Source organism: Coturnix japonica, unplaced genomic scaffold (assembly GCF_054131305.1).
Source record: "Coturnix japonica strain WE unplaced genomic scaffold, WE-NBRP24 Scf049, whole genome shotgun sequence".
Classification (NCBI taxonomy): domain Eukaryota; kingdom Metazoa; phylum Chordata; class Aves; order Galliformes; family Phasianidae; genus Coturnix; species Coturnix japonica.
This window is the reverse complement of record NW_028188952.1, coordinates 1,215,455-1,240,650: the sequence shown is the minus strand read 5'-3', so window position 1 is coordinate 1,240,650 and position 25,196 is coordinate 1,215,455. Positions and strand designations below refer to the sequence as shown.

At 49.9% G+C, this 25,196-nt stretch overlaps 2 protein-coding genes, 1 long non-coding RNA gene and 7 other non-coding genes across 19 annotated transcripts; all 10 read left to right on the top strand.

Moving 5' to 3' along the window:
- Nucleotides 1-289: 289 nt before the first annotated feature.
- CWC25 (CWC25 spliceosome associated protein) lies at nt 290-8,520 on the top strand. 9 transcript variants are annotated; one of them, XM_085532351.1, is made up of 14 exons: nt 534-670; nt 1,174-1,273; nt 1,897-1,991; nt 2,485-2,587; nt 3,144-3,246; nt 4,431-4,603; nt 4,774-5,010; nt 5,401-5,470; nt 5,616-5,743; nt 5,822-5,891; nt 6,331-6,521; nt 6,669-6,755; nt 7,300-7,461; nt 7,754-8,520. In XM_085532351.1, the coding sequence occupies exons 6-14, from the start codon at nt 4,569-4,571 to the stop codon at nt 7,866-7,868; spliced, it is 1,095 nt and encodes a 364-aa protein (XP_085388477.1). In that variant the 5' UTR covers nt 534-670; nt 1,174-1,273; nt 1,897-1,991; nt 2,485-2,587; nt 3,144-3,246; nt 4,431-4,568; the 3' UTR covers nt 7,869-8,520. The 9 variants fall into 9 exon arrangements, with proteins under 9 accessions (XP_085388479.1, XP_085388477.1, XP_085388480.1 ...); XM_085532353.1 differs by lacking the exon at nt 2,485-2,587 and having other exon boundaries at nt 290-670; XM_085532354.1 differs by lacking the exon at nt 1,897-1,991.
- Nucleotides 1,752-1,823, top strand: TRNAC-GCA (transfer RNA cysteine (anticodon GCA)). The gene has a single exon. It is a non-coding gene; the product is annotated as a tRNA-Cys (tRNA).
- On the top strand, nt 2,097-2,168 carry TRNAC-GCA (transfer RNA cysteine (anticodon GCA)). Its single transcript has one exon. It is a non-coding gene; the product is annotated as a tRNA-Cys (tRNA).
- TRNAC-GCA (transfer RNA cysteine (anticodon GCA)) lies at nt 2,368-2,439 on the top strand. The gene has a single exon. It is a non-coding gene; the product is annotated as a tRNA-Cys (tRNA).
- On the top strand, nt 2,758-2,829 carry TRNAC-GCA (transfer RNA cysteine (anticodon GCA)). The gene has a single exon. It is a non-coding gene; the product is annotated as a tRNA-Cys (tRNA).
- TRNAC-GCA (transfer RNA cysteine (anticodon GCA)) lies at nt 3,027-3,098 on the top strand. The gene has a single exon. It is a non-coding gene; the product is annotated as a tRNA-Cys (tRNA).
- TRNAC-GCA (transfer RNA cysteine (anticodon GCA)) lies at nt 3,419-3,490 on the top strand. The gene has a single exon. It is a non-coding gene; the product is annotated as a tRNA-Cys (tRNA).
- LOC146752247 (uncharacterized) lies at nt 3,619-4,004 on the top strand. Its single transcript, XR_014940775.1, has 2 exons — nt 3,619-3,752; nt 3,882-4,004. It is a non-coding gene; the product is annotated as an uncharacterized LOC146752247 (long non-coding RNA).
- Nucleotides 3,690-3,761, top strand: TRNAC-GCA (transfer RNA cysteine (anticodon GCA)). Its single transcript has one exon. It is a non-coding gene; the product is annotated as a tRNA-Cys (tRNA).
- Nucleotides 8,521-8,956: 436 nt separating the features above from the next.
- On the top strand, nt 8,957-23,338 carry PIP4K2B (phosphatidylinositol-5-phosphate 4-kinase type 2 beta). Of its 2 annotated transcripts, XM_015885722.3 has the most exons (10): nt 8,957-9,401; nt 15,323-15,420; nt 15,619-15,715; nt 17,238-17,390; nt 18,007-18,153; nt 18,415-18,453; nt 19,635-19,748; nt 19,918-20,176; nt 20,558-20,661; nt 21,251-23,338. In XM_015885722.3, the coding sequence occupies exons 1-10, from the start codon at nt 9,222-9,224 to the stop codon at nt 21,329-21,331; spliced, it is 1,272 nt and encodes a 423-aa protein (XP_015741208.2). In that variant the 5' UTR covers nt 8,957-9,221; the 3' UTR covers nt 21,332-23,338. The 2 variants fall into 2 exon arrangements, with proteins under 2 accessions (XP_015741208.2, XP_015741210.2); XM_015885724.3 differs by lacking the exon at nt 20,558-20,661 and having other exon boundaries at nt 21,251-21,671.
- The last annotated feature ends 1,858 nt before the right edge of the window (nt 23,339-25,196 follow it).

The window sequence follows — 25,196 nt, the reverse complement described above, 5'->3', positions numbered from 1 at the left end:
CCATTCTTTTTCCCCTTCGGTTTAGCTCACCAATTCACATACACACAATGAATAACACGATGCTGGCGTGGAGAGGAAGATCTTGTTTTTCTTGTCTGAATAATTACCATTAATTAATAAGAAGCAAAACGTCCTTCTAGAAACAGGAACCTCGACTGAAGTGGGTTTTGTGGTGCAGGGAGGGACGCAGGAACTCCGTGCCCCGGAGGGGATTCGAACCCGTGACCTCACCAACCGCAGGCAGACGCGTTGCCACTGAGCCACGCCCCAGCGCCGGGCCGCCCCGGGCGCGGAGTTTGGCGGGCTCCCGTAGCCCAGCGGCAAAGCGCTCGGCTGGGAACCAGAAGGTTACGGGTTCTAATCCCGCACAGAGGAACGCGAAACAGAGCGAGCGACCTGTAACTACGACCTCGACACCATTAAAGTGCGTTTACCTCGGGTTTATCTCACATAAATCCTTAATTATTATATTTCTTTTCCCGATCATAACGGGAAGCGCCGTTGTATCCATCCGCTGTCATCCAACCGGCAACGCCATGACGGATGTGACGCATTAAGCAAGCGACGCGCGGAGCAGGCGCGTGCTGATGACGTAACACAATTTCCGGTTCAGGCCCTCAGGCCTTCCTTAAGGGGATCAGAGGGAGCCGCCATCTTGGGCCTGGGATAAGTATGAACGGGGGAAGGTTGAGGGTTAGTGGGGCGGTGGGGCCTGTACTCGGTGTTGTATGTTGGGTTTGGGGTATTTAGAGTTAAACCTGCGGCCTAATAACGGCCCGGGCCCGGCCTGAGGCTGCAGAGACTCGTGACTCATTCTTCCTGTCTTTAATTAATTAAGTTGTTAATTAAGTGTATTATTCAGCTGTGATGTATTTGCTGCTGGTGTTATATGTACATTTACTCCATTAAGTGCTGCTGGAGATCCCATAGGAAAGCAGCATCTGCATTGCTGCACATTCAAACAGTAAATAACCTGTTTCCAGCCTCATTTCTCCATGTTGGATCCATGTTATAGGCTGCAATGCTTTGGAATGGTTGGCAGAAAGCTGCTTTTCTGCCCCAAATTGGCCCTTTCTCTCAGGTTTATGCATAGTTTGCTCTCACCCTAACACTGAAGGTTTCCAAACTGTTCTTTCAGACCTCACCTTTTGTTCTTTCTCACTTTGCCTGCAGTAAAATACTCAGACATCCAGAGAAGGGTGAGCAGTGGATGAACCCTGTACCTAAAGGGCAGAACACAGGCACTATAACAGAAGACATCTGGCTGTTGCAGGTACGTGTCCATCTCACAGCTCTTCACAAGGGTTTACCTGGAGTCAAATGCTTTGCACAACATTTTAATGGCACTACAAATAGCTGTAAGTGGTTGGGTGTTTGCTTTCCTTTTAGCCCAGGCTTTAGGCAGACAGCAGGGGAGGCTGCAGGCAGTGAAGGAGCTTCGGTGTGAAGCAGCAGCTGTAGGAAGTTTGTGTGCTGAGGGCACACAGAGATATAGGTGAGCACCTCCAAAGGTGTTCGGAGGTGGGTGGTGCCATGTTCTTTCTTTCATTCTGAGATAGAGAAAGTGGGGCCTCATTAGTTTGTTCCTTCAAGAGCTTGTGTGTTTGAAGTTTAGAGGCTGATTAAGCAGAGAAGGAGGTTAATGAAAGGGATGTTGTGTGGGAAGCAGAGCTGGCAGTGCAGGCAGTGGAATGCAGCAGAGCTGCTGTCAGTGACCACAAAGGGCCTCACCTGGCAGGTGCTGGACAGGTGGGGGTATAGCTCAGGGGTAGAGCATTTGACTGCAGATCAAGAGGTCCCCGGTTCAAATCCGGGTGCCCCCTCCCCTTTTTTTTCCTCCTTTTTCTGCCCTACAAGTTGCTTTTCAGCTTCTCCATTGACTCTTTCTCCCCTCAGCTGTCTGCAGGCCATGTCCTTTAATGAATGCAGCAATGACTGGGAGCCAAGAAGTAGATGGGCTTCATCAAGAGAGGACTGGCAGTGGAGTGTTGGTGAGCACAGACCTGTTTCCTTCACCATTTCCTTTTGCACTGGCAGAAATTAATTCACATTTGGGATTGCTCAGAAAATCCATGCTGGGAATGCAGGCAGCAGCAGGGGGTATAGCTCAGTGGTAGAGCATTTGACTGCAGATCAAGAGGTCCCTGGTTCAACTCCAGGTGCCCCCTTTGGATTGAATGTTTTTTGTTCCTTCCAAAGGTAAATAGGAAGAGCACACCCCTCACTTTTAGGTCCTGTGTGCTTCTCCTTTGCTTGCAGGCCTGGTCTCTCAACATCCCTGTTCAAGATGCTGAACATTCACCCAAAGAATTATGACCAAATCTCCTTGATGTGTTTTTAATGCTCCTTGTCTGCTTGTTTATCCATGGGGGTATAGCTCAGTGGTAGAGCATTTGACTGCAGATCAAGAGGTCCCTGGTTCAACTCCAGGTGCCCCCTCTTTTCCTTCTTTTCCCCATTTCTTTTTGCCATAATTCATTACAGGAGGAAGATGGACACATCCCTTCAGTCTTGTGAGCTTGTGCTGTGTGTTCAAGTTGGAATATTCCAGATCCTGAGCAGCTTCTTAGTTGGGTTTCTGCACTGCGTGAGTACACTGTATGTGTTTGTTCTTGATTCCCTGTAGTAAGTCCCTCATATCCATTATGGTATGTACATCAGTGTGTCCAAGGGGCTGTCAGGTAAGGGAATGTAAATAGTTCTGGGTTCTATCTATAAACTTGTTTAAAAATCACCTTGTACAGGTGCTGTTTCATAGGGGGTATAGCTCAGTGGTAGAGCATTTGACTGCAGATCAAGAGGTCCCTGGTTCAACTCCAGGTGCCCCCTTTGGATTGAATGTTTTTTGTTCTTTCCAAAGGTAAATAGAGAGCACACCCCTCACTTTTAGGTCCTGTGTGCTTTTCCTTTGCTTGCAGGCCTGGTCAGTCAAAATCCCTGTTCAATATACTGAGCATTCACCCAAAGAATTATGACCAGATCTCCTTGATGTGTTTTTAATGCTCCTTGTCTGCTTGTTTATCCATGGGGGTATAGCTCAGTGGTAGAGCATTTGACTGCAGATCAAGAGGTCCCTGGTTCAACTCCAGGTGCCCCCTCTTTACCTTCTTTTCCCCATTTCTTTTTGCCATAATTCATTACAGGAGGAAGATGGACACATCCCTTTAGTCTTGTGAGCTTGTGCTGTGTGTTCAAGTTGGAATATTCAAGATCCTGAGCAGCTTCTTGGTTGGGCTTCTGCACTGGGTGAGTACACTGTATGTGTTTGTTCTTGATTCCCTGTAGTAACTCCCTCATATCCATTATGGTATATGTACATCAGTGTGTCCAAAGGGCTGTCAGGTAAGGGAATGTAAATAGTTCTGGGTTCTATCAATAAACTTGTTTAAAAATCACCTTGTACAGGTGCTGTTTCATAGGGGGTATAGCTCAGTGGTAGAGCATTTGACTGCAGATCAAGAGGTCCCTGGTTCAACTCCAGGTGCCCCCTTTGGATTGGATGTTTTTTGTTCCTTCGTAAGGTAAATATGAAGAGCACACCCCTCACTTTTAGGTCCTTTGTTCTTCTCCTTTGCTTGCAGGCCTGGTCTCTCAACATCCCTGTTCAATATACTGAGCATTCACCCAAAGAATTAAGACTAGATCTGCTTGATGTGTTTTTAATGCTCCTTTTCTGCTTGTTTATCCATGGGGGTATAGCTCAGTGGTAGAGCATTTGACTGCAGATCAAGAGGTCCCTGGTTCAACTCCAGGTGCCCCCTCTTTTCCTTCTATTCCATCCTTTTCTTCTCAAATCCTTCCCAGACAGGATCCTTATTTTTCAGAGCTCTCCCACATCACTTTTACCAAACTAATACCAAAAAAAACAACCGCCTTCCCAGGTTTCCTCTGCTTCTCCTGAGCAACACATCTGCGCCGTGATGCTATTTGTGTGTACTAGAAGTGACTCAGGTCCAGTTTTTCCTGTGTGAGCAGTTGTTGCTAATTGAAATAATGAAGCTATATGAATATAGTCTTGTGTGTGCTTTGTGCCCCCGCGGGGATCGAACCCGTGACCTCAGCATCCGTAGGCGGACGCGCTGCCATTAAGCCACGCCCTCCCACTGTCTTATAACGCAGTGCCGGAAGTGACGTATGTAACACGCGACGCGTAGAGGCGCATGTTGATGACGTAACGCAGGCCCGGTAGTCGGTAGTGTAGCAGCGGGACCGAGCCGCCATGGGGGGAGGTGACTTGGTGAGTTGGGCCTGGAATTAAGGGGTGGGGGACCAGGCCGTGGGGATCCCGGTGACAGCAACGGGTTTGGGGCTGTTGGTTCGAGCTGTTCGAGCAGGGCCGGGCCTAATGTTGAGGCCCTGAACCAGTAGGCCTTGCCCGAGGCCTTGCCTGAGGCCTGTAGTTAACGGGCCTTATCTGTTGTTATTTGTAGAACCTGAAGAAGAGCTGGCACCCCCAGACCCTGCGCAATGTGGAGAAGGTGTGGAAAGCAGAACAGAAATATGAGGCCGAGAGGAAGAAGATCGAGGAGCTGCAGAGGGAACTGCAGGAGGAAAGGGCCAGGGAGGAGATGCAGAGATACGCTGAGGATATGGGCACTGTCAGGTGAGTGGGGCCAGGGCATGAGCGTATTAAGTGTTAAGAGGTTCCATATGCTCATTTACATGCTGAATTTATAGCTTTTGTGGTGTTTGAAGCTTTCTGCTTACTTCATAAGCTTTAAACTGTTGCTTTATAGCTCTGTGATGGAAAATATGATGGCTTGTTTGTAATAGGAAAAGAGAAGAAAAGTTGGAGTGGATGTACCAAGGCCCTGGTGGCATGGTGAACAGGGAGGAGTATCTCATGGGTCGCCCCGTGGACAAATACGTCTTTGAGAAGACAGAAGACAAAGATGCTGGATGCTCCAGTGAGACAGGGCTGCTCCCAGGCTCCATTTTTGCCAAGTCAGGTGCCAATTCTGTCCTGGATATGGCAAATAAAATCCGGGAGGATCCGCTTTTCATGATAAGGTACTGAACGTGGAGCTGAATCAGTCAATGCATCACTGGTGGCAGCTTGATGAGAGCTGTTTTATTTGTGTAAAGTTGGCATTTACATGCAAATGTTGTTTTTCTTTATTGGCTCATGCATACAAACTTAGGTCGCCCTTTTGTGTGTGTGTGAATGCATCTGGTTGGCAGCATCATAGCCAGATAGATGTTAATAGGACAAACATTTGGCTTAAGTTCCTAGTTACATTCTTTAGTGGAGAGGAAAAAGACCATCTTTGTCTGAGTTGGACTTGTGTTGCTGAATGAACAAAACCTGGCTGTTAAAGCTTGCTTTTGTTTTGTACCCTTTGTGAAAATGATCTTCAAAGTTGCTCAAAAATACTAATACTTGTATTTAATCTGCTTTAGAAAGAGAGAGGAGGAGAAGAAGAGGGAAGTTCTGAATAATCCTGTAAAAATGAAGAAAATCAAAGAGTTGGTAGGTGATTCCATTACGCTCTTTAGATTGCTGGAGTTCCTTTTGTCCCAGGAGAACTCTGTTATTTTGCCCTTGCTTTATGATACTGACTTCCCGAGCGCAGGGACAGTAATTACTGCTCATAAATTAGTGTCTTGCTTTATAGCTACAAAACAGCTTAGATAAGAAAGAGAAAAAGAAGAAGAAAGAGAAGAAGAAGAAGCACAAGAAGCATCGACGTCGCAGTTCTAGCAGTGAAAGTACCAGCAGTGATGAGGAGCGAAGCAAAGCCAGGTATGTTTTATCTGCCTGCAAAATATGGGGTTAGTGAAGTTCATCTGCCTCAAAAATACTGTTCTATTTTCTCTTTAGGTCTCAGAAGAAGATAAACAGTTCCTCCTGGAAACCCATTCCTTCCAAATTGCCAGGATATGGCTTACAGGTAGAAATGTCTGTTTTGCATGTCTCTTTCAGTAGCAAACTGCTTAGGAAAAGCTCAGCTTGTTGGAAGAGGCTGCTTCTCCTGTAGAAGAGTGATCATGATTTAATAATGTTCACATTCAACTTGGTGCCTCTGAGCCCTGAACCTAAAACTCTTCAGGTCCTGGTAGGACTTCTGTCCTCTCAAAGTTCAAGTTGAGTTTTAGTTTCTCCTCCCACAGTCACACAACTGTTCAAATGTTGTACGTGATTGTCATAGCAATTAGTTTACTGAGCATCACAGAAATCATCTTTTTAGACACAGGTGTTCGTAGGAACCTAGGAAGAGAGATAAGTAGCTGCAAAGCAAAGTATAAGCTGTCTGTAGTCCAGCCTGAAGGTCTCTGCAGCCTCATGATGTTGTGATGCTTCGACAGGACTTCTCTCCTTTTGGATTTCAGGTTAGAGACTCTGACAAGAACCACAGATCTCGGAGTTCTCCAGCTTCTGGTCAGGGCAGAACCCCCCACAGACACCGGGAACGTTCCAGGTCCAGAAGCACATCCCATTCTCCACAGAGATGCAGTGGCAAGAAGAGCACAGAGCAATCTGGATGCAGGGGGTCGAGATCTCCTTCCAGACACAGTAAACAGTGAGTGTGGCTAAGCTGGATAATATGAACCAAAAGATGCAGGAAGGGGGTGGTGTTCAGGGATCAAAATCCCTGCTAAAAAATCCAGGTAAAATATAGGGATGTGATGATGTAATCTCCTAAAAAGAGAGTGTGTTTGGGTTGCAGGCATAGCAGTCGAGAGGAGAAAGGGAAAACTAGAAGTCCTTCCCCCAAAAAGAGCTATCGGCGACAGCATGTTCCAGGTTACACAAGGTAAGCAACATCTTCTCTGTGTGTATTTGGGCAAAAGCTGCCCCAATGGCTGTGAAACAGCTGGATATCAACTGTGAACCCAGTCCTATTTTGTTGTCTAGAACAGACTGTATCAGACATCCAGAAAGGCAAATGCTGTTCTGAAGTGCTTGGTTTGATCTTCACTCAAGTCTAGTTGTTAGCTAACTTCTTCAGCCACCCAAACCTATTAGAATGGAAGCAATAGAAGCAATTCTCTGCTCGCCTCGCAGTGAGGTGAAATCAGGCTTTGTTTGATGGGTTAATTAAAAGCCTTCTGTCTAACTGCCATCAGGAAACTTTGATTTTGACAGTATCATCACTCAATCAAGAAAGAAAAGTTGAAAAGAGGAGAACAAGCTCTTGCTAAGAGTTGTTTCGACTTGTTACTAAAGAGCTTTGTTGGTTGGGTACCAAAGGAAAAGCAACACCCCCAACTTTTAGGGATTGTAAATGGTCTTGGAGGTAGGAAAGGAAGAGCTGGGTTGGATCTGGTTTACAGCAGTGCTGTTTTCTATGCAAATAGAAAGATCTCAGCGGAAGAACTGGAGCGAAAACGCCAAGAGATGATGGAAAATGCCAAGTGGAGGGAAGAGGAAAGGGTGAATAACCTCAGGAAGCACCGAAAGGAGGAGGAACGGGAGAGAGAACTGGAGAAACTCGACTCCAGAGATATGAAGTTCTTGCAGTGAGTGTCTTTGTGGTGATCATTGCTTCGTTCCTAGGAAGAGAAGCCACAGCTTCTCAGGGGTGTCTGATGGCACCAGCATTAGAGGTGAAAATACAGTTCTGAGCGCCGACCTTAAATACAGGATTGAATCTGTTAGAAGCCAAGCTAAAAGCCATTGGGTTCTTTTAGTGCAGGCTTTGCTATGACATCATTTGCTGCTATTTGATTTAGAATCCCATAGTTAATTGATAACGAACTGTGCTGGAAATTTGGGGTAAGAGATTGAATTCTTCTCTATTTCTTCCTGCAGTAACTTTAAACTGGAGAGTGCTTCTAGTTCTACATTAGAAGATCGAGTGAAGCGCAACATCCACTCCCTACAGAGAACTCCAGCTGCCTTGGAAAAGAACTTCATGCAGAGATGAAGTTTGTTCTTCCTTTACTCCTGTGCTAATCGGACACTTGTTCTCCAAGGTCAGAAGCCTCCAGCCCACACTCAGTGCTCTCTCCAGGAATCCAAAGAGCTGCTGAATGAACACAGTGTGTCCTGAACTTCTGGAGCTGTAAATATGTTTGTGATGGGGGTGAGCCCTCAGCCAGGCAACTAGCGGAGCCCTCATATCCTACAGCACATCGTCACATCTCTTCCTCTCCTCTCCACCTCGATTCCTATTGGGTTTTATATATCATTACTATTACACGATGCCGGGTGGTGACTGGCTTTTTACATTGGGCAGGTGAGAGCAGAAGGGCTTATTTTTGTTAGTGCTTAGAAAGGAGAGAGCAGAACAAACTCTGGATGTGATGAAGCTGTTTGATGGACTGATGGCCATCCTGCCACCCAGCTGCTGTGGGGTTAAAGGGTGAGCTCAGGCTGTAGGATACCTGTAGCTGTTATTTCAATACTCTTTGACCCAAATTGGGGCAGTTTAACATGGAAATTAATTGGGCTCAGCAGGACTTGATGCAGCAAATATCACTCTGGGATTTTTCTAATGGAAGTCATGTGTATATGTATGTACAGCAGTGAAGATCGTTTTGACTTTTCTTTTTTTAAAAGGAGAAATTTTACGATTCTTTAATGTTTTTTTATGGCTTTATTGGGACGTGAGGGTGTTGGACTCGTTGCCAATGGGGTTGACTGAGTCTCAGTGCTCGGAGCTTGTTGCTGCGGTCCCTTTAAGAGGCGCCAGTGACGCGCTCAGCGCTCCATTCATAATTCCAGCCGCCTCGGCGCTTATTGGCTCATTCAGAAAGGGGCGTGGCCTGGGAGGCTACGTCACACCGGGTGGGCGAGACCATTTCAGGGCAGAGGGGGAGGGAGATGCCTTTATTTCCCCATTCCCTCTTATTTAGCCCGTCGTTCCAGCCGGTTCCGCTCGGGATTTGGGGTCTGTTGTGATACTATACTCTCCTCCTCACTCTGAGGTGGAGAGAACCGCTGCTTGACGCTACGGTGTCACGCTTTATCCCCCGTCTCCCCCCCCGTGGGACGCGATGATGGTACATCCCCGCTCTCTCCTCCTCCGCCCTCCGCCATCTTGGCACCTCCTCAGAGCGGCCCCGGGTCGCTCGGCCGGCGGTGGAGCGAAGCGCCGCAGGGGCGGGGAAAGGGGGGAGGGAGGGAGGGAGGCGGGGACGGGACGGAACCAGGTGGGAACGGAGGGACCGAACCGGTCCAAAGGGGGTGATAGAAGCGGTCGGAACCGCTGCGAGCCGGGCTGTGCCATGAGGAGGAGCTGGTAGGGGGGGAGCTGAGGGGCCGATAGGAGGCCGCCATGGCCTCGAATTGTGCTGGGGGAGCTGCGGCTGGAGGAGGCGGAGGAACGACGTTGGGTTCGGTTCTGAGCGCCAGTAAAACCAAAACCAAGAAGAAACATTTCGTGTGTCAGAAGGTGAAACTGTTCCGGGCCTCGGAACCGCTGCTCAGCGTCCTCATGTGGGGGGCCAACCATACGGTGAGCAGCGATCGGATCCCCCCCCTATATCCCTCCATCTCCCTCCATCCCTCCCCTTGGGCAGAGCCTTCATCCCAGCACCATCATCCCAGCGCCTTCATCCCAGCGCCCTGCCTGCTATAGGGCCTCGAAGGGAACCCCCTTCAGCCCCCTCCCCCGCTGCCCCTTCCATCCCACCCCCATCCCACCACAACCTTTCCCCAGGGCTCTGCCCCCCCAGCATCCCTCTGCCCGGTTTCCCCGATGCCATTTGGGATAATGGCCCTTCCATAGGATGCTGTGGTCCAGGCTTGCTTAGCTGGGGGCAGCCCCCCAGGACACCCCTATCACCAACCTCTAGTCTTATGTCCCATGGTCATATCTCAGTGATTGGGCTGGTGATGGGCCCTGGGGGCAGCGTTATGTCCCACAGCTCCATCCCGCAGCACTGGGCCCATTTTACCCAACCTTGATGTGCTTTGATTCCCATCTTTGCTGGTGTTATCACATCTGTGTGTTCCTGAGTTTCCCCCTGAAGCCCCAGGATGGAGCTGGGAATGGCTCAGCACTGCAGCCCAGCTCCATTGGAGCTTCCTAAAACCACCCTTCTCCCTTCCTTTGGAACCCTCTCTTTCCTCCCTGGCATAGGCTGGAAGGGAGCACTGCCTTCCCTTGGATGTGGGTAACAGATGATGTTCAGGTGGTTAAACTTAAGCAACCTCAATCCCTTCCTCAATTAACACACCTTCAGGCTCAAAGGCATTTGCTTGTGCTTTGGCTTGGAGGGTGTTTCCTGGATCCCTTTGGTTCTCTGGGTTGAGCTTTTGCAGGAATAAACAAAGCTTTGGGAAAAATCAGGTTACATTCCTTATAACCTTATACCTTCATACCTTATATTCTTATAACCTTATCCCTATATGCCTGATGATGGAGTTGAATCTTCTGAATGTAGTTCAGCACTGTTGTCTCTCCGAGCCAAAGGACGTTCCCAATCCTTGCTGCTCCTCACCCGGGAAGCAGAGCAATGAGTTGAAGCAGGCTTTGATCAGCGATGCCCTTAGGAAGCATTGAAGCTGTTGGGGCTTTTCTCTTTCATTTGTGGCCTCTTAAGGCTGCTGGCTGCCAGCTCGCCTTCATCTACGGCTGGCGGGGCAGCCTGGAGTCTTTTTTAGGCTCTGGATCAGGGCCTGTAACTTTGGGAGCGCTCGGCATTGAAATATTCCTGCAAGCTGATAGTTCTCCTGGCTATCTGCGTCCACGGTGTCGGGTGCACGTTGGGAAGGAGCTGCTACCAGAAACCAGGACCGTATCCCAAGGAGCTGGAAAAGGGTGGAGAACATCTCAGCTGTGACCTCCTCCCCCCTCTATCCTCGGTGCAGGGATTCCCCAGCTCCCATTCCTGCAGCTCGGTTTGCAGTGGGGTTGGAGCTGGGCAGGCTGTGAGCCAAACTATTTGTGTTTGCTCAACACAACGAGCAGCTGCTCATCCCTCTCTGCTCCCGAGAGATGCTGCTGGGTGCCCTGCTCATATAGAAGGTGGATTTGCTTTACGTCCTTCAAGCAAAACGACTCCGGGCAGCTGATGGGTGTTTCTATGAGAGCCATTGAACCTTAGCAGGAATCTGTTAGGGTTTGTTTCACGTTTGGTTTCTGGTGCACAGCATTCCAAAGAGAAGCAGACATTGAAGCCATCAGAAACGCCGCTGGTCGAGATGAACTTTTATCGTGGATAAATCCCAACATACAACCAACCATTCGATGCAATCCACCATCTCTGCAGACTGAAAGAAATTCCCCTGGGTCCATTAAGCAGAGTCTGGCAGCAGCTCAGCCCTGCCTTGTGTTTAAACAAGCTTGCAAGCAGCTGGTGCGTGTACAGGCAGCGATGGTCTGGAGAGGATCAGAGCTGTGCTGTTAGTGCAGAGCTTATGGAACACCCATTCTGAGTGTTTCTATGTGAGCTGTGAGCTGGCTCTATGCTGTCCCAGAGCTCAGAGCATCACATGGGTGAGGCTGTGGCTGCTGAAATACGGCTGGACGTGGGTGGTATCACTCCCAACAGCCAAACCAGGAGTCAGAAAGCCATGTATGGGGGAGAGGAGCTGGGGGAACTCGTGTGGATAGGAGCAAATAGAGTCATAGGGGTTCACGTTTGGGTTTGCAGTGCTTTCTGTGAGCTCCTAACCTGCAATGTGAAACTCAGCAGCCTCCTGGGGAAGCTTTGCTGTGTCTGCTGTTGTCATGGTGCTGGGGGAGGCGGTGCAGCTCCGTGGTGTGATGCTCCACATGGAGCTCTCTGATGGCAGAGGGAAGGTTGGGTGGTGCTGGGATGGGAGCAGCCATCTCGGAAAGCACCGGGGTGAAGGCAGCGCTGTTGTTTGATGCTCAGGAAACCATGGAAATGGTTGTAAGGCACCGACTGGGTGATGTGCTGGGATGGAGAGGGCTGCTGGTCCCACTGTGCTGGGGATGGCCTTAAATAATGCCATCCTGCTTAAGAAGGGCAGATCTCTGTTGGCACTGTAGGTCTGCCCTGTGGGCTCTGGTTGCTGCTGCAGCTCTTGCTGCTCTCCCAGGACCTGCAGGAGTGATGCCAGGCAGCACAACGTGAAGCTCGTTAGTATTCAAGGCAAAGAGCAGCATTGGGATTTGCAGCACGCTTCTCCCTTCTCCGCAGCGTTGGTTTTTGGTGTTGCCATGTTAACTCGAACCCGGAGCAGCATCTGCCACGTATCAAATGCTGAATTGCTGTAAATCAGGTGCTGGAGAAGAGGAAGCTGTGTGTGTGTGTTTGGCCTTTCTGTCTGCCCTGGCTCTAATTGACCTCTGGAGAGCACAGCATATGGCAGTAGTGGTGATGAGCACCAGTGTTAACCATGGATCGTGCTGGCTCTAAGCTTCTACATCCCAGGGCCTTCTATTAAAGCCCAACTCCAGGCACCTTGTGGTGATGGAGGATGTGTTGTCCCCCCCTGTACCCTCACTGTACTGTCCTGCAGGCTCCAACATGCTTTGAAGAGGTGTTTGCTCTCAATCAGGGCTGCTTTTCATTGTCTTAATGCATGCTGGTGTCCCTGGAGCACCCATAGAAGCTGCAAGATTCACCCATGTCCCAGCATTGCGTGGAGGTTCTGTTAGCTCCCATACTGATTAATCCCACTCTGGTTCATGGAAAATAGCATTTTTTCCCCCTAACTCTCCTGTGTTGCAGAGTTTTGCTGCTTTGCTCTGTGTTAAAGTGATTATTGCTGTATGTCTGTTCTCTTCTGCCCTGGAGTACTGCAAACTTCCACCATACAGAACACTCTGAGATGAAGGGCTGGATGGCATCAAGAGGAGCAAAGTGATTTTATTGTAAAGAACCCCTGAGAGCAGATAGGTTAGTAAAGAAATTTCATGCTCCCATCAGTTTACTGATGCTAATTGGTGTCACAATGCGCTCCTTAGTGGTACTTCCAGATCTATGCTGGGGAATGGAAGGCTCCTGGTGTCCTGAGGCTCCTTTGTAAGCAGCCTGCATAGAGGTGATGCTGATGGGGAACTGGCTGCTGCTGCCTCCTCCAAACAAAGAACCTGACCTGAGCTCTCTGCCCATCCTGAGGGGCAGCACTGGTTCCAAAGGGGACTTAAAGAGCTCCAGGTGTGTCTATGGGACACAGGCAGTGCTGGGCACCTCTCTGCAGGGCACCTTGCTGCGACCTTGCCTCCTGTAGCATAAATACACACAGACACACTCTGCTATTTATAATCTCCCTCTGCACGCCTCTCCCTGGGGAGAAGGTGAAAGAGCCAACAACGTGTGCTTGGTGTTGGTTGCATTGCTCTCAGCAGCTGCTCAGACTCCACCAGGAGATGAACCCTATGGAGCTCTATGGGAAAGCAACTCCTTTCTACCCCTGTCTCCTCCAGCTCAGGAATCCCAAAGCATCCCCTGTATGCAGCTGGAAGGGGGGAGAGGCTTCAGCAAGGGGGATTTCTTTGGCTGTTTTACATTGGGAAGCATGAGAGCATCTTTTAAAGGAGACGAGGCAGCCTGGCACTATTTCTGCCTGTCAGGAAGCTCGCAACAGGTCCAACATTTGCTTTGAGGTTTCTGCTTTGGCAGAAATGAGGACATGAGGAGACGTCGTGACATCTCACTTTGCTACCATCTCTGTCTGCATTTCTGGCAGGGAGAGGAAAAATCTCCGAGCTGCTGTTCCCTCTCTGTCTCAGCACCCTTCCTCCACACTGGAAGGAGCTGATAACAGCTTGTTTGTGCCTTCCCAGCATTTGAAAAGAGAGCTGAGAGTGTGCAGAGCTGTGCTGCCGGGCTTCCCCTGCTGTCAGACAGCAGTAATGGTGCAGAATGAGCTGTTTTCTCTTGCCCCCCTTCACCTGGCAGCAGGAGCTCAGTGTGGGGCTGGGGGTTCTCCCCATCACTCCCATTGCAGCTCCATGCAGCACTGAGCCTGTTGCAGAGCCAGGTTCCAGCTTTCCTACTTCATTCTGCAAGCAATGGGAAGCCGGTGGTGTTATTCACTGGTGAGGCATTTCCATGCACCCCAAAGCACTTTGTGGTGGTGCTTGATGCTCCTTAGTGCTGCTGCTGTGCAGGGCTGTGCTGTGAGCAGAGCAGGGGCTGCTTTACTTTCCGCTTTATCTGTTGTGTGGGATGGCTGTGTCTGAAAATAGTCATCTTTTCTCCTTGCCGTGTGTGTGTGTGTCTCTTTCTACCCAGTCTGACGTTTGTGAAATCTGCTCTGTTTTCCCATTGGTAACGATGGGGACAGGATGTGATGAACACCCACCTGTGGAAGGCTCAGCTTGCGTACCAGACAGCTCACCGTGCATCTGCAGAGCCACGACATCCCCAGCACCTGCACAGAGCAGCATGTCATGCATCGTGGTTCCCTTATGCCTTCTTGCACCTCCCTGCTAGAGATGTGGCAGCACCTTTGGGTGCATAAGAGTGCAAGAGGAGGAAACCTGAAGCAGAACCAAAGCAGAACCTGCTTCCTTGGGTTTATCATTTGGGCCCCATCCCCTGGAGGCAGGAAAATGCCATGTGTGTGCTGGGAGTGCCTTGAGCTGCCTGGGTTTGGGTGCTGGGGCACAATGCAAGCCTTGCTCCCAGCCAAGCCAAGCTGCTGGCATGGTTGGCTCCATTCCCAGGCTGGATGTGGCTCTGAGCAGCCTGGTCTGGTGGTTGGTGACCCTGCATATAGCAGGGGGTTGGAACTGGATGGTTATTGGTGGTCCTTTGCAACCCAGGCCATTGTTATGGTCCCTCCAGTGTTAACTGCTTGGTGTGACAGTGATCTGCTCTGTACATCCTGGCTGTGCTGTGTGGCTGGGGCAGCCCAGGCACGCGTTCCTTACTGCAGCTGCTTCCACTGCTGCAGTGTGAGCTGATCTATACATCAGCAGCTGAACCAACATTCATTCTCCTGCTTTCACTGTGTTCCTGTGGCCGCCACGCGTGACTGAGGAGCAAAAACAACCTTGTGGAGTGACTCACCCCTTTGGGAAGGTGGGATAAGAGCAGCAGGAGACGGCAAACAGAGGAGCAGTGTCTGCAGGGGAGCTGTGCTGTGCTCTGCTCCCCCATCTGTGCTGGCTGATGCTGGGCAGCTGAGAGGTTGGCTGACGAGGTGATTTTATAACAAACCTATAGGTGAAGTAATAGCAGCTTTTGTGTCCTTTCTGGGCTGCATCCTGGGTGATGAGATGGAAGAGCTGGGGGTACCACCGTGTGCTGGGCTGAATAAGCTGCTTCTATGGCTTAAAGCCACAGCATTCACCAGGTTCCTTCAATACTGCAAGGTGTTCTGAAAGCCTGTTGGGTTATATTGCTTCCAAAACAGCTTCTGGGGCACTCAGAATCTCCATGAACCCATTGGTGGTAAATGCAGGACAGCAGAGTTTGGGTTTTGTGTCTCAATTTCCTTTTTTTCTTGCAGATCAATGAACTCAGCAACGTTCCCGTCCCTGTCATGTTGATGCCTGATGATTTTAAAGCCTACAGTAAGATCAAGGTGGACAATCATCTGTTCAACAAGTGAGTGCCTCACAACTTACCCTTAACTCTGCTTCTGTGGGTTGTAGGCATCCAAAGAAGCAAGCAGTGCTAATGAGGGTGAATGCTTAGAGAGCTGTGCTGGGGGATCCCTGCAGTGTTAGCAGTGAGGTTTGGGAAGGACCTGTTTGATTTCATAAGCTGATCACTGACAGGAATCTTTCTTCTGCTTTTCTATAGGGAAAACTTACCAAGTCGCTTTAAATTTAAGGAGTACTGTCCTCTGGTGTTCCGAAACCTCCGGGAAAGGTTTGGGATCGATGACCAGGACTACCAGGTACCCTTTTTTTTCCTCTCCTTGCTGTCCCAACTCATTTCTCTGTGATGAAATAACCAACCTGGGGGAGAATCTGCAATGCAGGTGTTTTTTTATGGTTTATAAGGGTTTGTGGTCATGGTATGTATGGGTTTCCCATTGTTATGAGGGCTCCCAGCAGTGGGATGGATCTCTCCAGGCCAAGCAGTGGGCAATTGCAGGGTGAAAAGGTGAGAGCTCAGTCTGGGCATGGAATAGGAGGCAGCAGATGGCTGCAGGCAGGCAGGGACTGGGGGATAACAGTGATCTGGTTCTGCATAGCACAAAGTGCAGTGCCTGCATCCTTTCTTCCACCCCTTCTTCCCAGACCGAGGGGATGAAGGATTGCTTCTCCCACCTCGAGCAGAGCAGTATGGCTGTTGGAAGCTCCTAGCTAGAGCAGGAAGCAGAACACATTCATTGAGCTGAATTCAGGTGGGTAAAACACGATGGCTGGAGCGGGAGCCGAGCCAGGATGCTAAACATAACACCCAGCACTGGAGGAGGAGGTGGGAATGACAGGAAGGGAATTAAGTAAACCTGAGGGCTGTGAGTTTGGTAATGTCCATATGTGGTCGCAATTTCTGCTTCCCATCTCCACTCCATGAAATGCTCTGTGGTTTTGAGGTGAGGGCTGATTAAACCTTGCAGCACGGACCCGTTTGCAAACGTCAGCGAGCAGTGAGGTTTCTTTTTGTTTGCTTTTATTTTCCTGATGGTTTCTAAAGCCGTTGGCAGGAGCAGAGTTGTTCCCCTGCTTCATTAAAGTTTTAAAGGCTTTAAATGCTTCCTTCTGAAAGGAAAGCTCTCTTGCTTGCAGCATTGCCTGGTAAATCCCTCTTTGCAGCAGACTCTGCTTGCCTGCATGTGTCTGCAGCAGAGCAGGCTCCCTCTGGTGTCCACTCCTTATAGAGCCCAAGGGTGGGAGGAATGGAGCCACAAACAGCTATAAAACACATCACAGAGTGCACTGCCCGGCCCTGGCATCCTGCTATGGGCATCCACCTTGAGCTGAAGACCACTGTTAGATGTCAGTGCCGTTGTGTTCCAGAGCTCAGCTCTCTCCCCATCTGCTTGCAACCAGGAGATGGTTCGAGCCTGTAGTGGTGGGTGACAAAATGGCTTCTGAATGGGTGCAGGTGATGGAGGTGCTGCAGTTGGGGAGCTTTGGATTTGAAGGTGTGATGAGAAGCTGCAGTGTTTTGTTGCTAAGGGTGGAGATGGGGATATAAAGGTGGATGCTGCCGAGCTGTTTGTGGCTGCAGTCCTTCTCATCTGATTGGGCCGAGGGTGGGTTTTGCTTTCAGGATGACCTGTAAAGAATTGCTGAACATGGAAAATGTTGCTGTTTTCATTCATTTTTTTCCAGTTTTATTTAACCCTTGGTGTTATCCATGGGATCTGCTGACAGAGCCAGGCTGTGGAGGTGCTCCCAGCTGCTTTCTGAGACCAAGGAGGTGGCAGCTCCTGCCTCTCCTCCACACAATTTTCTTCTTTCCTTCAGAACTCGGTGACACGAAGTGCCCCAGTGAACAGCGACAGCCAGGGCCGATGTGGGGCCCGGTTCCTGACCACCTACGACAGGAGGTTTGTCATTAAGGCCGTGTCGAGTGAGGACGTAGCAGAGATGCACAACATCTTAAAGAAGTACCACCAGGTATGGTGAGTCTGCAGCCCTGCAGGGGAAGTGGCACATGCTTTGGGAGCATCTTGTGAGTCCTTCACCGCTCACCCTGTCCCTTACAGCAATGAATTATGGATTGCTGTTACCTGAGACCTGTGAACACGATGCTAATTCAATGCTTTGAATTAGACTTAGTGAAGGGACCAGGGGGAGGACGGAGCTGCGTGCAGCAAGGAAGAGGAGGCAGATGACACAGCTGGAAGTGTTCTGCTGTTGCCTGTGTTATCTTCCAGTCCATCTGCACTCCCATGTAACCGAAGAGGTGATGTTAGATGCTGCCAGCAGCAGACTCGCACTGCTGTGACCAGGTGGTTGGAGTGCACACTTGGCCTATTACAGCAGGCTGGGCTTGCACACAGTGAGATGCTCTATCTTAGCTGAGGGCTGTAAACATCTTAGAGTGCCCCAGCTGGCTATTCTTGAGATGCTAAGAGCCATTTGCAAGCCTCCTTTCCTTTCTCATTGGTGTTAGATGGCTGGAACTGGAAGCTTCCCTATCAGCTTCTTACTGAGCTTGTGTCCCATCAGCAATGGGTGTTGTGTGACAGTGCTGTCTTTTCTCTGCCCTTCCCTTCCTGCTTCCCTGCAGTTCATAGTGGAGTGCCATGGGAACACCCTTCTGCCCCAGTTCCTTGGCATGTACCGGCTCACCGTGGATGGAGTGGAAACCTACATGGTGGTTACCAGAAACGTCTTCAGCCACAGGCTGACAGTGCACCGAAAATACGACCTGAAGGTGAGGGTGGGAGCAGGGAGCCCAGCAGGGTGAGGGGTGGTCTCTGTAACCTCTGCATGAGAGGGTCCTGGGCTTTGCTTTTTGTGCAGGGTTGGGTTTTGGGGGCTTTGTGTGGGACTTAGGATTCAAATGTCATTCTGTTCCCCTATCCCAAGGGGAATGCATTGCACCAGGGAGGTCTGGAACTGTCTTAGGCATTAATTAAATGGTTTCAATCAGTTCCTTGGGAATGCAGCAACGTTCTCTTCCTTCTTTTTCTAGGGCTCAACAGTGTCCAGGGAAGCAAGCGATAAGGAGAAGGTACAGACCATCCCTTCCTCCTGCTGTTGGTGGGATCCAGCTGACCTCCCTCTTCCAAATGGGTTCTGAGCAGGGGAAACAGAGCAGGCCCTGCGTGGTACATTGCTCCCATCCCACCCGCCAGGCTGCTCCCTGTAATGAACAGGGAGAAGTGGTGCTTTATTACAGTGAGAGGGGGAACCTCTGGGGCCACAATTCCACACGTAGCAAAGCCCACATTTGTGCAACACACCCCCCCCCATTGTATCAAACTGAGTCAGGTCAGCAGTTTGCTTTTGCAACAGCTGCTTCTATAAACCAGACCTACTCGGATTCTTGGCACGTCTCAGCCTGTTTGTAAATCAGGCTTCTGTTGCCATGAGGGGAACTTACAACTGGAGAGTTCTGCCCCTGCAAAACCTCAGCTTTGACGTTGTCATGCAAAGTCCTGTTGAATTGGTACCTTTCTGCACGTGAGCTTTGCAGGTTTGAGGCTCCGGAGTCAAGTCTGCTACAGCTCAACTAAAATTAATCCCTGGCGCGAGCAAAGGAAGTTCCATTTGCTCCAAGAGCTTTGGCATTGAGGCCCGGCTTCGTGGTGCCCAAACGTCCCTGGCTCGTTGCCTGTTTAGTCTCCAGCTTTTTCTGCGTATGCAGTTTGTCTCAGACCATTCATATGAGATCTATATAAAGCCACCATGCTCATATGTCATTCTAAGGACAATATAATTGAGCTCCCAGTCGCGCTGAGGGGTTTGTGTGTTCTCTCATATCCCTGAGAAATCCTCAGCTCCTCCAAACAGCAGTTTTAAGTTCTTTTTTACTTCAAGTCTTTTGGGATAGAAGAGTTTTGTTTCCAGTTCCCCAGACCCCAGGCAGAGACCAACAGGATGCATTTCTATTCTTGGAGCTGGTTGGGCCGGAGCCCAGCTGCCAAGCATTCAGTCTGCAGCACTTCTTTCCCCAGCAGTCCTTAAAGTTGTGCTGTTCTCAGGGTATGAAGGGAAGCATGGAGTTATACAGACTCATTGACAAACGCTGTGCTCTGCCTGCTGCCTTTTCCTAATTAGTGGCTGGGATGAGGCCTTATGAACAGATGCTGCCCCATGCTGAGCTATGGGTGTGTTGCTGAAGGATCATTGTGCGCTGTGGCCACGAGGAGGGTCCAGGTTTGGGAATCTGACACAGGATTTTTGTTCCAGGCCAAGGACCTGCCAACATTCAAGGACAACGACTTCTTGAATGAGGGACAGAAGCTGCACGTTGGGGAAGAGAGCAAAAAGAACTTCCTGGAGAAGCTGAAGCGGGATGTGGAGGTAGGGAATGCTAGGATTATACCCATGGCTGAGGGCACAGCTTGGAGCTCCCACATAGGTTCTGTGGGGACTAATATGGGTTTAAATGCTGCGTGCCCTTAGGGCGATACCAGGAGAATGGGGCAGGACTCGTGATCTCACATTACTCACACTCATTTCTTTCTCCCAGTTCTTAGCTCAGCTGAAGATTATGGACTATAGCCTGCTGGTTGGGATCCACGATGTTGACCGAGCAGAGCAGGAAGAGATGGAAGTGGAGGATCGGGCAGAGGATGAAGAGTGTGAGAATGATGGTCTCGGAGGCAACCCCATCTCCTCGTATGGAACCCCCCCAGACAGCCCTGGCAATCTCCTCAATTACCCTCGTTTCTTTGGGCCCGGAGAGTTTGATCCTTCTGTTGATGTCTACGCCATGAAAAGCCACGACAGTGAGTATTGTGGGGTGTTGCCTTGAAGGTGTGGAGGGCAGAGGAGGCATCCTGTGGTCTGTGTGAGCTAAAGGGAATGGAGGACTGTCCATAGAGAGAGAGAAACTCTCCTGAGTCTCTCTCCTGTGCTGTCCCTGCCTGCAGGTGGTGTGAGTTTGAATGTTGGAAGTGATGCTTGAGGAGCAGCAGTGTTCACATTGCGTGTGTGTGTCTCTGGTGTGCAGTTTCCACTTATTCTTCTCTGCTATTCCAGAGCTTCCCCCCTGCCTCGCTTTCTCTGCTGTTTGCATCAAAGCAGATCTGCTGTTTCTCAAGGGAGGGGGACGTAACTGGGCTTTGCCGACAGCTCAGGGTGTGCTAGCAACTCTCTTGCCTTGCTAGGTGCCCCCAAGAAGGAAGTGTACTTCATGGCCATTATAGACATTCTTACGCCATACGATGCAAAGAAGAAAGCTGCACATGCTGCCAAAACAGTGAAACATGGGGTAAGCAGCCTGATCCCTGCAGGGAGGGTGGGCTTTGGGGCTTCTGCTTTGCCTGCATGTCTGTTTGTGTGTGTGTGGTGCTTCCTGATGTGCCAGTCTGGATGTTGTCCGGTGTTGCCACATCCAAGAGCAGCCCTTCCCTCACTCATCTGAGTTCCCTGCATGGCAGCAGCAGCCTGGTGGGGCAGGAATGCTCTTGATGCAGGCAGGCACGGTGCCCTGCTCCCTCCCTGCAGCCAGACCTGTTCACAGGCACCGACTCTGAACTTCCCAAAAGGGCTCCAAGAAATCCCAGTTCAATGGGGTGTTGGAGTTTGCACTATTTCCACATCTCTGACCCATAAGGGAACGGCTCCAAAGCTCTGACTCAGTAGTTTGCAGCAGAACACAGCTGGAGCTCAAACCATTTTCCTTGGGGACCTTCCCAGCTTTCTCCAGCTGTTGGCTTTTCCTAGTAAGCAGATTCTGTTGTGGGTCTCTCCCTGCAGAGCCAGGCAGTGCTCCCTGCTGTGTCCTCCCTGCTGTGCCCCACTGTCAGCTCTGCATGCAGGGTGGCTGTTGTGACTCCTCTCTCCTGTCTGCCTTGTAGGCTGGGGCTGAGATCTCCACCGTGAACCCGGAGCAGTACTCCAAACGCTTCAATGAATTTATGTCCAATATCCTGACATAGTCATCTTCAGCCTTCGGAGGAACACGAAGAGAAGAGGGGCTACTTCCCAGCGGAGAACGCAGCCTGTGACACTAAAACAGACTCTGTAGCAGCATGTGGGGTGTGAGTGAGTGAGTGAGTGAGTGAGTGAGTGAGTGAGTGAGAGCGAGTGTGTGGCACTGCGTGACTTCAGAGAAAACAGCATTTTTGGTGCACCCTCCAACAACCCACATCAACCAGGTGGGAGAAAAAGAAAGGGGAGGGTATAAGGGAGGGGGTGGGAGGGGGGTGTGTTTTGTTACAGAAGTGCCCAGACATCAATTTGAGGGCTTTTTAAAACAAGAAAAGTGCATTGTTTGCAGCACTGCTCTTCCTGATGGTGATTCCTCCTGTCTGACTAAGGGACTCCCAGGGATGGGATGTGAGGTAGGGGGGGGAAGAGGGGTTACTTGAGCTTACCTTCATTGGAGTTAAGCAGTGCCTGATGCCACAAACTGCTTTCTTCTTTTTTAAATTAATTAGTTAATTAATTATCATCAAGTTGTCTTTACAAGAAAGACCCGCAAGCCCTTTCACTTCCCTCGTGCTAAGAATTGGAAGGAAAATCAATTGCCATCTGAAGGATGGAAGATGTTACAGTGATAAGGAGGAGTCGCTGGACTTTGGGTGAATTCAGACTGGGACACTTGATATCTTTTGGGGTAATTTAAGTAACAAAAACATTGTGGGGTTTTCTTTATGGGGGGGGGTTGTTGTTTTCTTTTGTATCTGCACTCGATTTACAAGAAAGATTTGAGGGGAAATGAACATCTACCAAAGATGATCACAAACAGGGAGGTGTTTGTTTGCTCCCGGAGCCTGACAAAGCAACGTGAGGAGCAGCATCAGATGGTGGTGATGTGCTCGGACCCGGCGTGCTGTGCATTGGGCAGCTGTGAGGATGTTAAAGGACAAAGCAGCAAAGCTCTGCGTCCCTGTTACATGTGGGATAACAACTGACTACGTGGAACCTTTCCCCTTTGCACAGCAGTTGGGAGTCGCTGTGTCTCTTTGGTTTGTAGCTTCGTTGTCTGCAGTTCAGTGTTAAATCCGGCTAACGTTGTGTCTTCCTCATCCACTCGGTCTGCAGCGGACGTGCTTGGATTCTCTTCCTGATGGAGGATTGTGGATTTTCTGCCTTTGTTTTTTGCCATGGTGATGTGAGCTGTGGCCGTGTGCTCCTCTCTGAGCAGTATGGAAGGATGGCAACACTCAGCGCTTGCACCAGACCCCCCCATTCACCCCCTATTGGAGCTGATTGATGTGACTAAACATCATCCCCCCCCACCTTTGGCTGTGAGGCTTCTGTGGGCTCCATTCTCAGCACTTCACAACACTGATGGATTTTGGGGTTCCTTCCTTCATTTCCTTTCTCAGCAGGATTCAGCATCTTGACCGAAACTCGCCGTCTCAACGCGTTTTGCTTATCTGCCTTGAACTGTTTTCACATATGCCTTTGTTTCGGGATGAAGCTCTTTGGGGGATGTCTGCCCCGTGCTGTAACACCCTGCAGGGCTCACTCCTTTTTTTTGGGGGGGGGGGGAATCTCTGGTGCTCATTGCATCCCAGCTGTGTTCCCAAGGGCTCCTGGCTCTGCTGTGGGATACGGGCAGCGTGGCTGCCACCGCTCTCAGCTTAAAAGGGGACAGAAGGGCCTCGAGCTTCAGCCCATAGAGGCGCATTGTAAATAGGGCACTCACAGCATCAGAAACGACCATATGGGGGGGTCATAGAGGGACCCTATCACAGAGGGACCCTATCACAGAGGGATAGGAGCCTTTGTGGTCATTTGTGGGTGGTTCTCTATGAGGTGGGGCAGCTTCAGAATGAGTACAGCTGAGAGAACACTTGAAATAGGGGGGAAGATGGGAGGGCACAGCCGTGCTGTGGGCATCGTGCTGTGGTTGCTGTGCTCTTTGAAAGGAAGAAAATAAGCACTTAAACGTTTACTACCCGTTAGGAATTAAAAACACAATCCATCGCTTTTTATTCTTGCCAGTTTTAAAGAGTCTCCATTGGAGCTGCAGCTTTTGGGCCCCAAGAGCTTTTGCTGCTCTGCTGGGCAGCGAGGAGCTCCTTTAAACCGATAAGTCTTTAAATCATGTATTTATAAAGTAATAATATAAAAGAAGAGGAAATGGGGGAGGGAAGAAGGGGGGGAGGAGGGAGGGGAGTCAACGAGCTGCAGGCACTGAGCTGTGTTATCTGCTCATACTAGGGCTGAACTGGGTTGTGGCTTCAGCTCTGCCCCTGGTTGAGTCGCTGTGTGTATTGCAGTAAGGAAATGCCATTTTCTCCCTTAATGCTGTGTTGCCCAGGTATCGTAACTTCGTTTCACGTGAGCGTTTTGTATATTGTTTACATTTGGGGGGGGGTGGGAGGGAGGGGGGGGAGCACTGTGTTAAAAGATGCTCATTTTCATTTCAAGACAGTATTTTTCTTACCAGAACAAGAGGGTGAAGCTGCAAATATTTGCTTTTTAAAAGGGATTTCGGGGGCTTTTTTTTTTGTTGTTGGTTCTTTTTTTTGGTTTGAAATCTTCTTTTTTTAGGTCGTTCTTTTCTTTTTTAACTCGAGTATTTAAGAAAAAAACCCAGCCCGTCCCCCAATTCTGGTTTTACAGCTGCTCGTGCTCGTTTGTTGTCTGTTGCTGGTGTGAGTTTAGTTGTAGTGTGCTGGATGTAGGTAGCTGTGTCTGTAGATGTGCCCCACAGAGTGCAGGGTGGGATGAGGTTGGGGGGGGGGGTCCCTGTGCTCCTGCCTGTCCCAAAGTGGGCTCTGATGTGTCCATATGTGAGCACTGAAATCTGCTTTGAGTTGCCTAAAGGAAGAGAAGTAATGGGGTAAAAGGGAGAGGGGAGAAGGGAGAGAGCAGCAGTGTGTGTCTTGAGTGCTGTGCTGCCCCATTGGTGCAATATAAAATGCTCCAGAATAGGATGGGTCACCCTAAAGTGGCAGCTGTGTGTCCTTAGGGGGGGGTCTGCCTGCTCTCTGGTCTCAGAGTGACCCAGTGTTCATTATAAAGGCCACGATGGTGAAGTGGAACCCTTGGGGTGGTTCTGTTCCTCCATACACACACACCCCCTCACCTTCCCTGGATTGCCCTGACCAGCAGGAGCACTGAAGCACTGAGTTGTACTTTCTGAGCTGGGAGAAGACTCCATGCATCCCTGCAGGGCACTGCACAGCCCCAGGTGTGAGCTCTGACCGCACTTTGGTGGCTTCAGGCTGTGTTCAATAGGGATTGTCTTCACCTCAGAGCAGCTGCCTCCGTCCTGTGACTGCTATGCAGTCTTTACAGAGGCCTCCCTTCGAGCTGCAGAGCTTTGTGTCCCACCTCGAGGTGGAATAAACCCCTCAGCAGCCATGCAAGCAATCTGAGCTGGATCACTGTTACAACAGCATCTCCCCTCCCTTCCAAACACCATTTCAGGTTCATTATCACCTCTCCCTCCTCTCCAACATCTCTTATCAGCCACTACTGATTCTCCTTGCTCTTTTTTCCTGTGGAACAGCAATGGCAAAGCACAGAGAAACCAACTCCTGCTGCTGGTGGGTTTTAGTTTCCATCGCTGCTCCCCTCATTCAGTGGATCAAGTTGTTTAACACCAGGAGGGGGGGGCTGAGGAGGGGCAGGGCTAATCAGTGCAACCAAAAACCAATGTGAATAAATTAAGATACAACCAAACTAATGCTAATAATTAATAACGCATTCTAGGTTTCAGTTTGTTGTTCTTTTTTCTCCCCCCCACCCCCCCAACAGCTGTTTTTTTTTTTAAATAGGAATTTTCAAGTCCTCTCTGTGCTTGTCCGTTTGCTAGGAGCAGTTTGAGACACTGTTACTGTT

Excerpts from the sequence above, each read along its gene's own strand:
- PIP4K2B (XM_015885722.3), top strand. The coding sequence starts at position 9,222 with ATGGCCTCGAATTGTGCTGGGGGAGCTGCGGCTGGAGGAGGCGGAGGA. Across the intron at positions 18,454-19,634 it reads AAGCAAGCGATAAGGAGAAG|GCCAAGGACCTGCCAACATT; the intron begins GTACAGACCATC and ends TTTTTGTTCCAG. Across the intron at positions 20,177-20,557 it reads CGCCATGAAAAGCCACGACA|GTGCCCCCAAGAAGGAAGTG; the intron begins GTGAGTATTGTG and ends TTGCCTTGCTAG.
- CWC25 (XM_085532348.1), top strand. The coding sequence starts at position 1,954 with ATGGGCTTCATCAAGAGAGGACTGGCAGTGGAGTGTTG. Across the intron at positions 5,744-5,821 it reads GAGGAGCGAAGCAAAGCCAG|GTCTCAGAAGAAGATAAACA; the intron begins GTATGTTTTATC and ends TTTTCTCTTTAG. Across the intron at positions 7,462-7,753 it reads AGAGATATGAAGTTCTTGCA|TAACTTTAAACTGGAGAGTG; the intron begins GTGAGTGTCTTT and ends TTCTTCCTGCAG.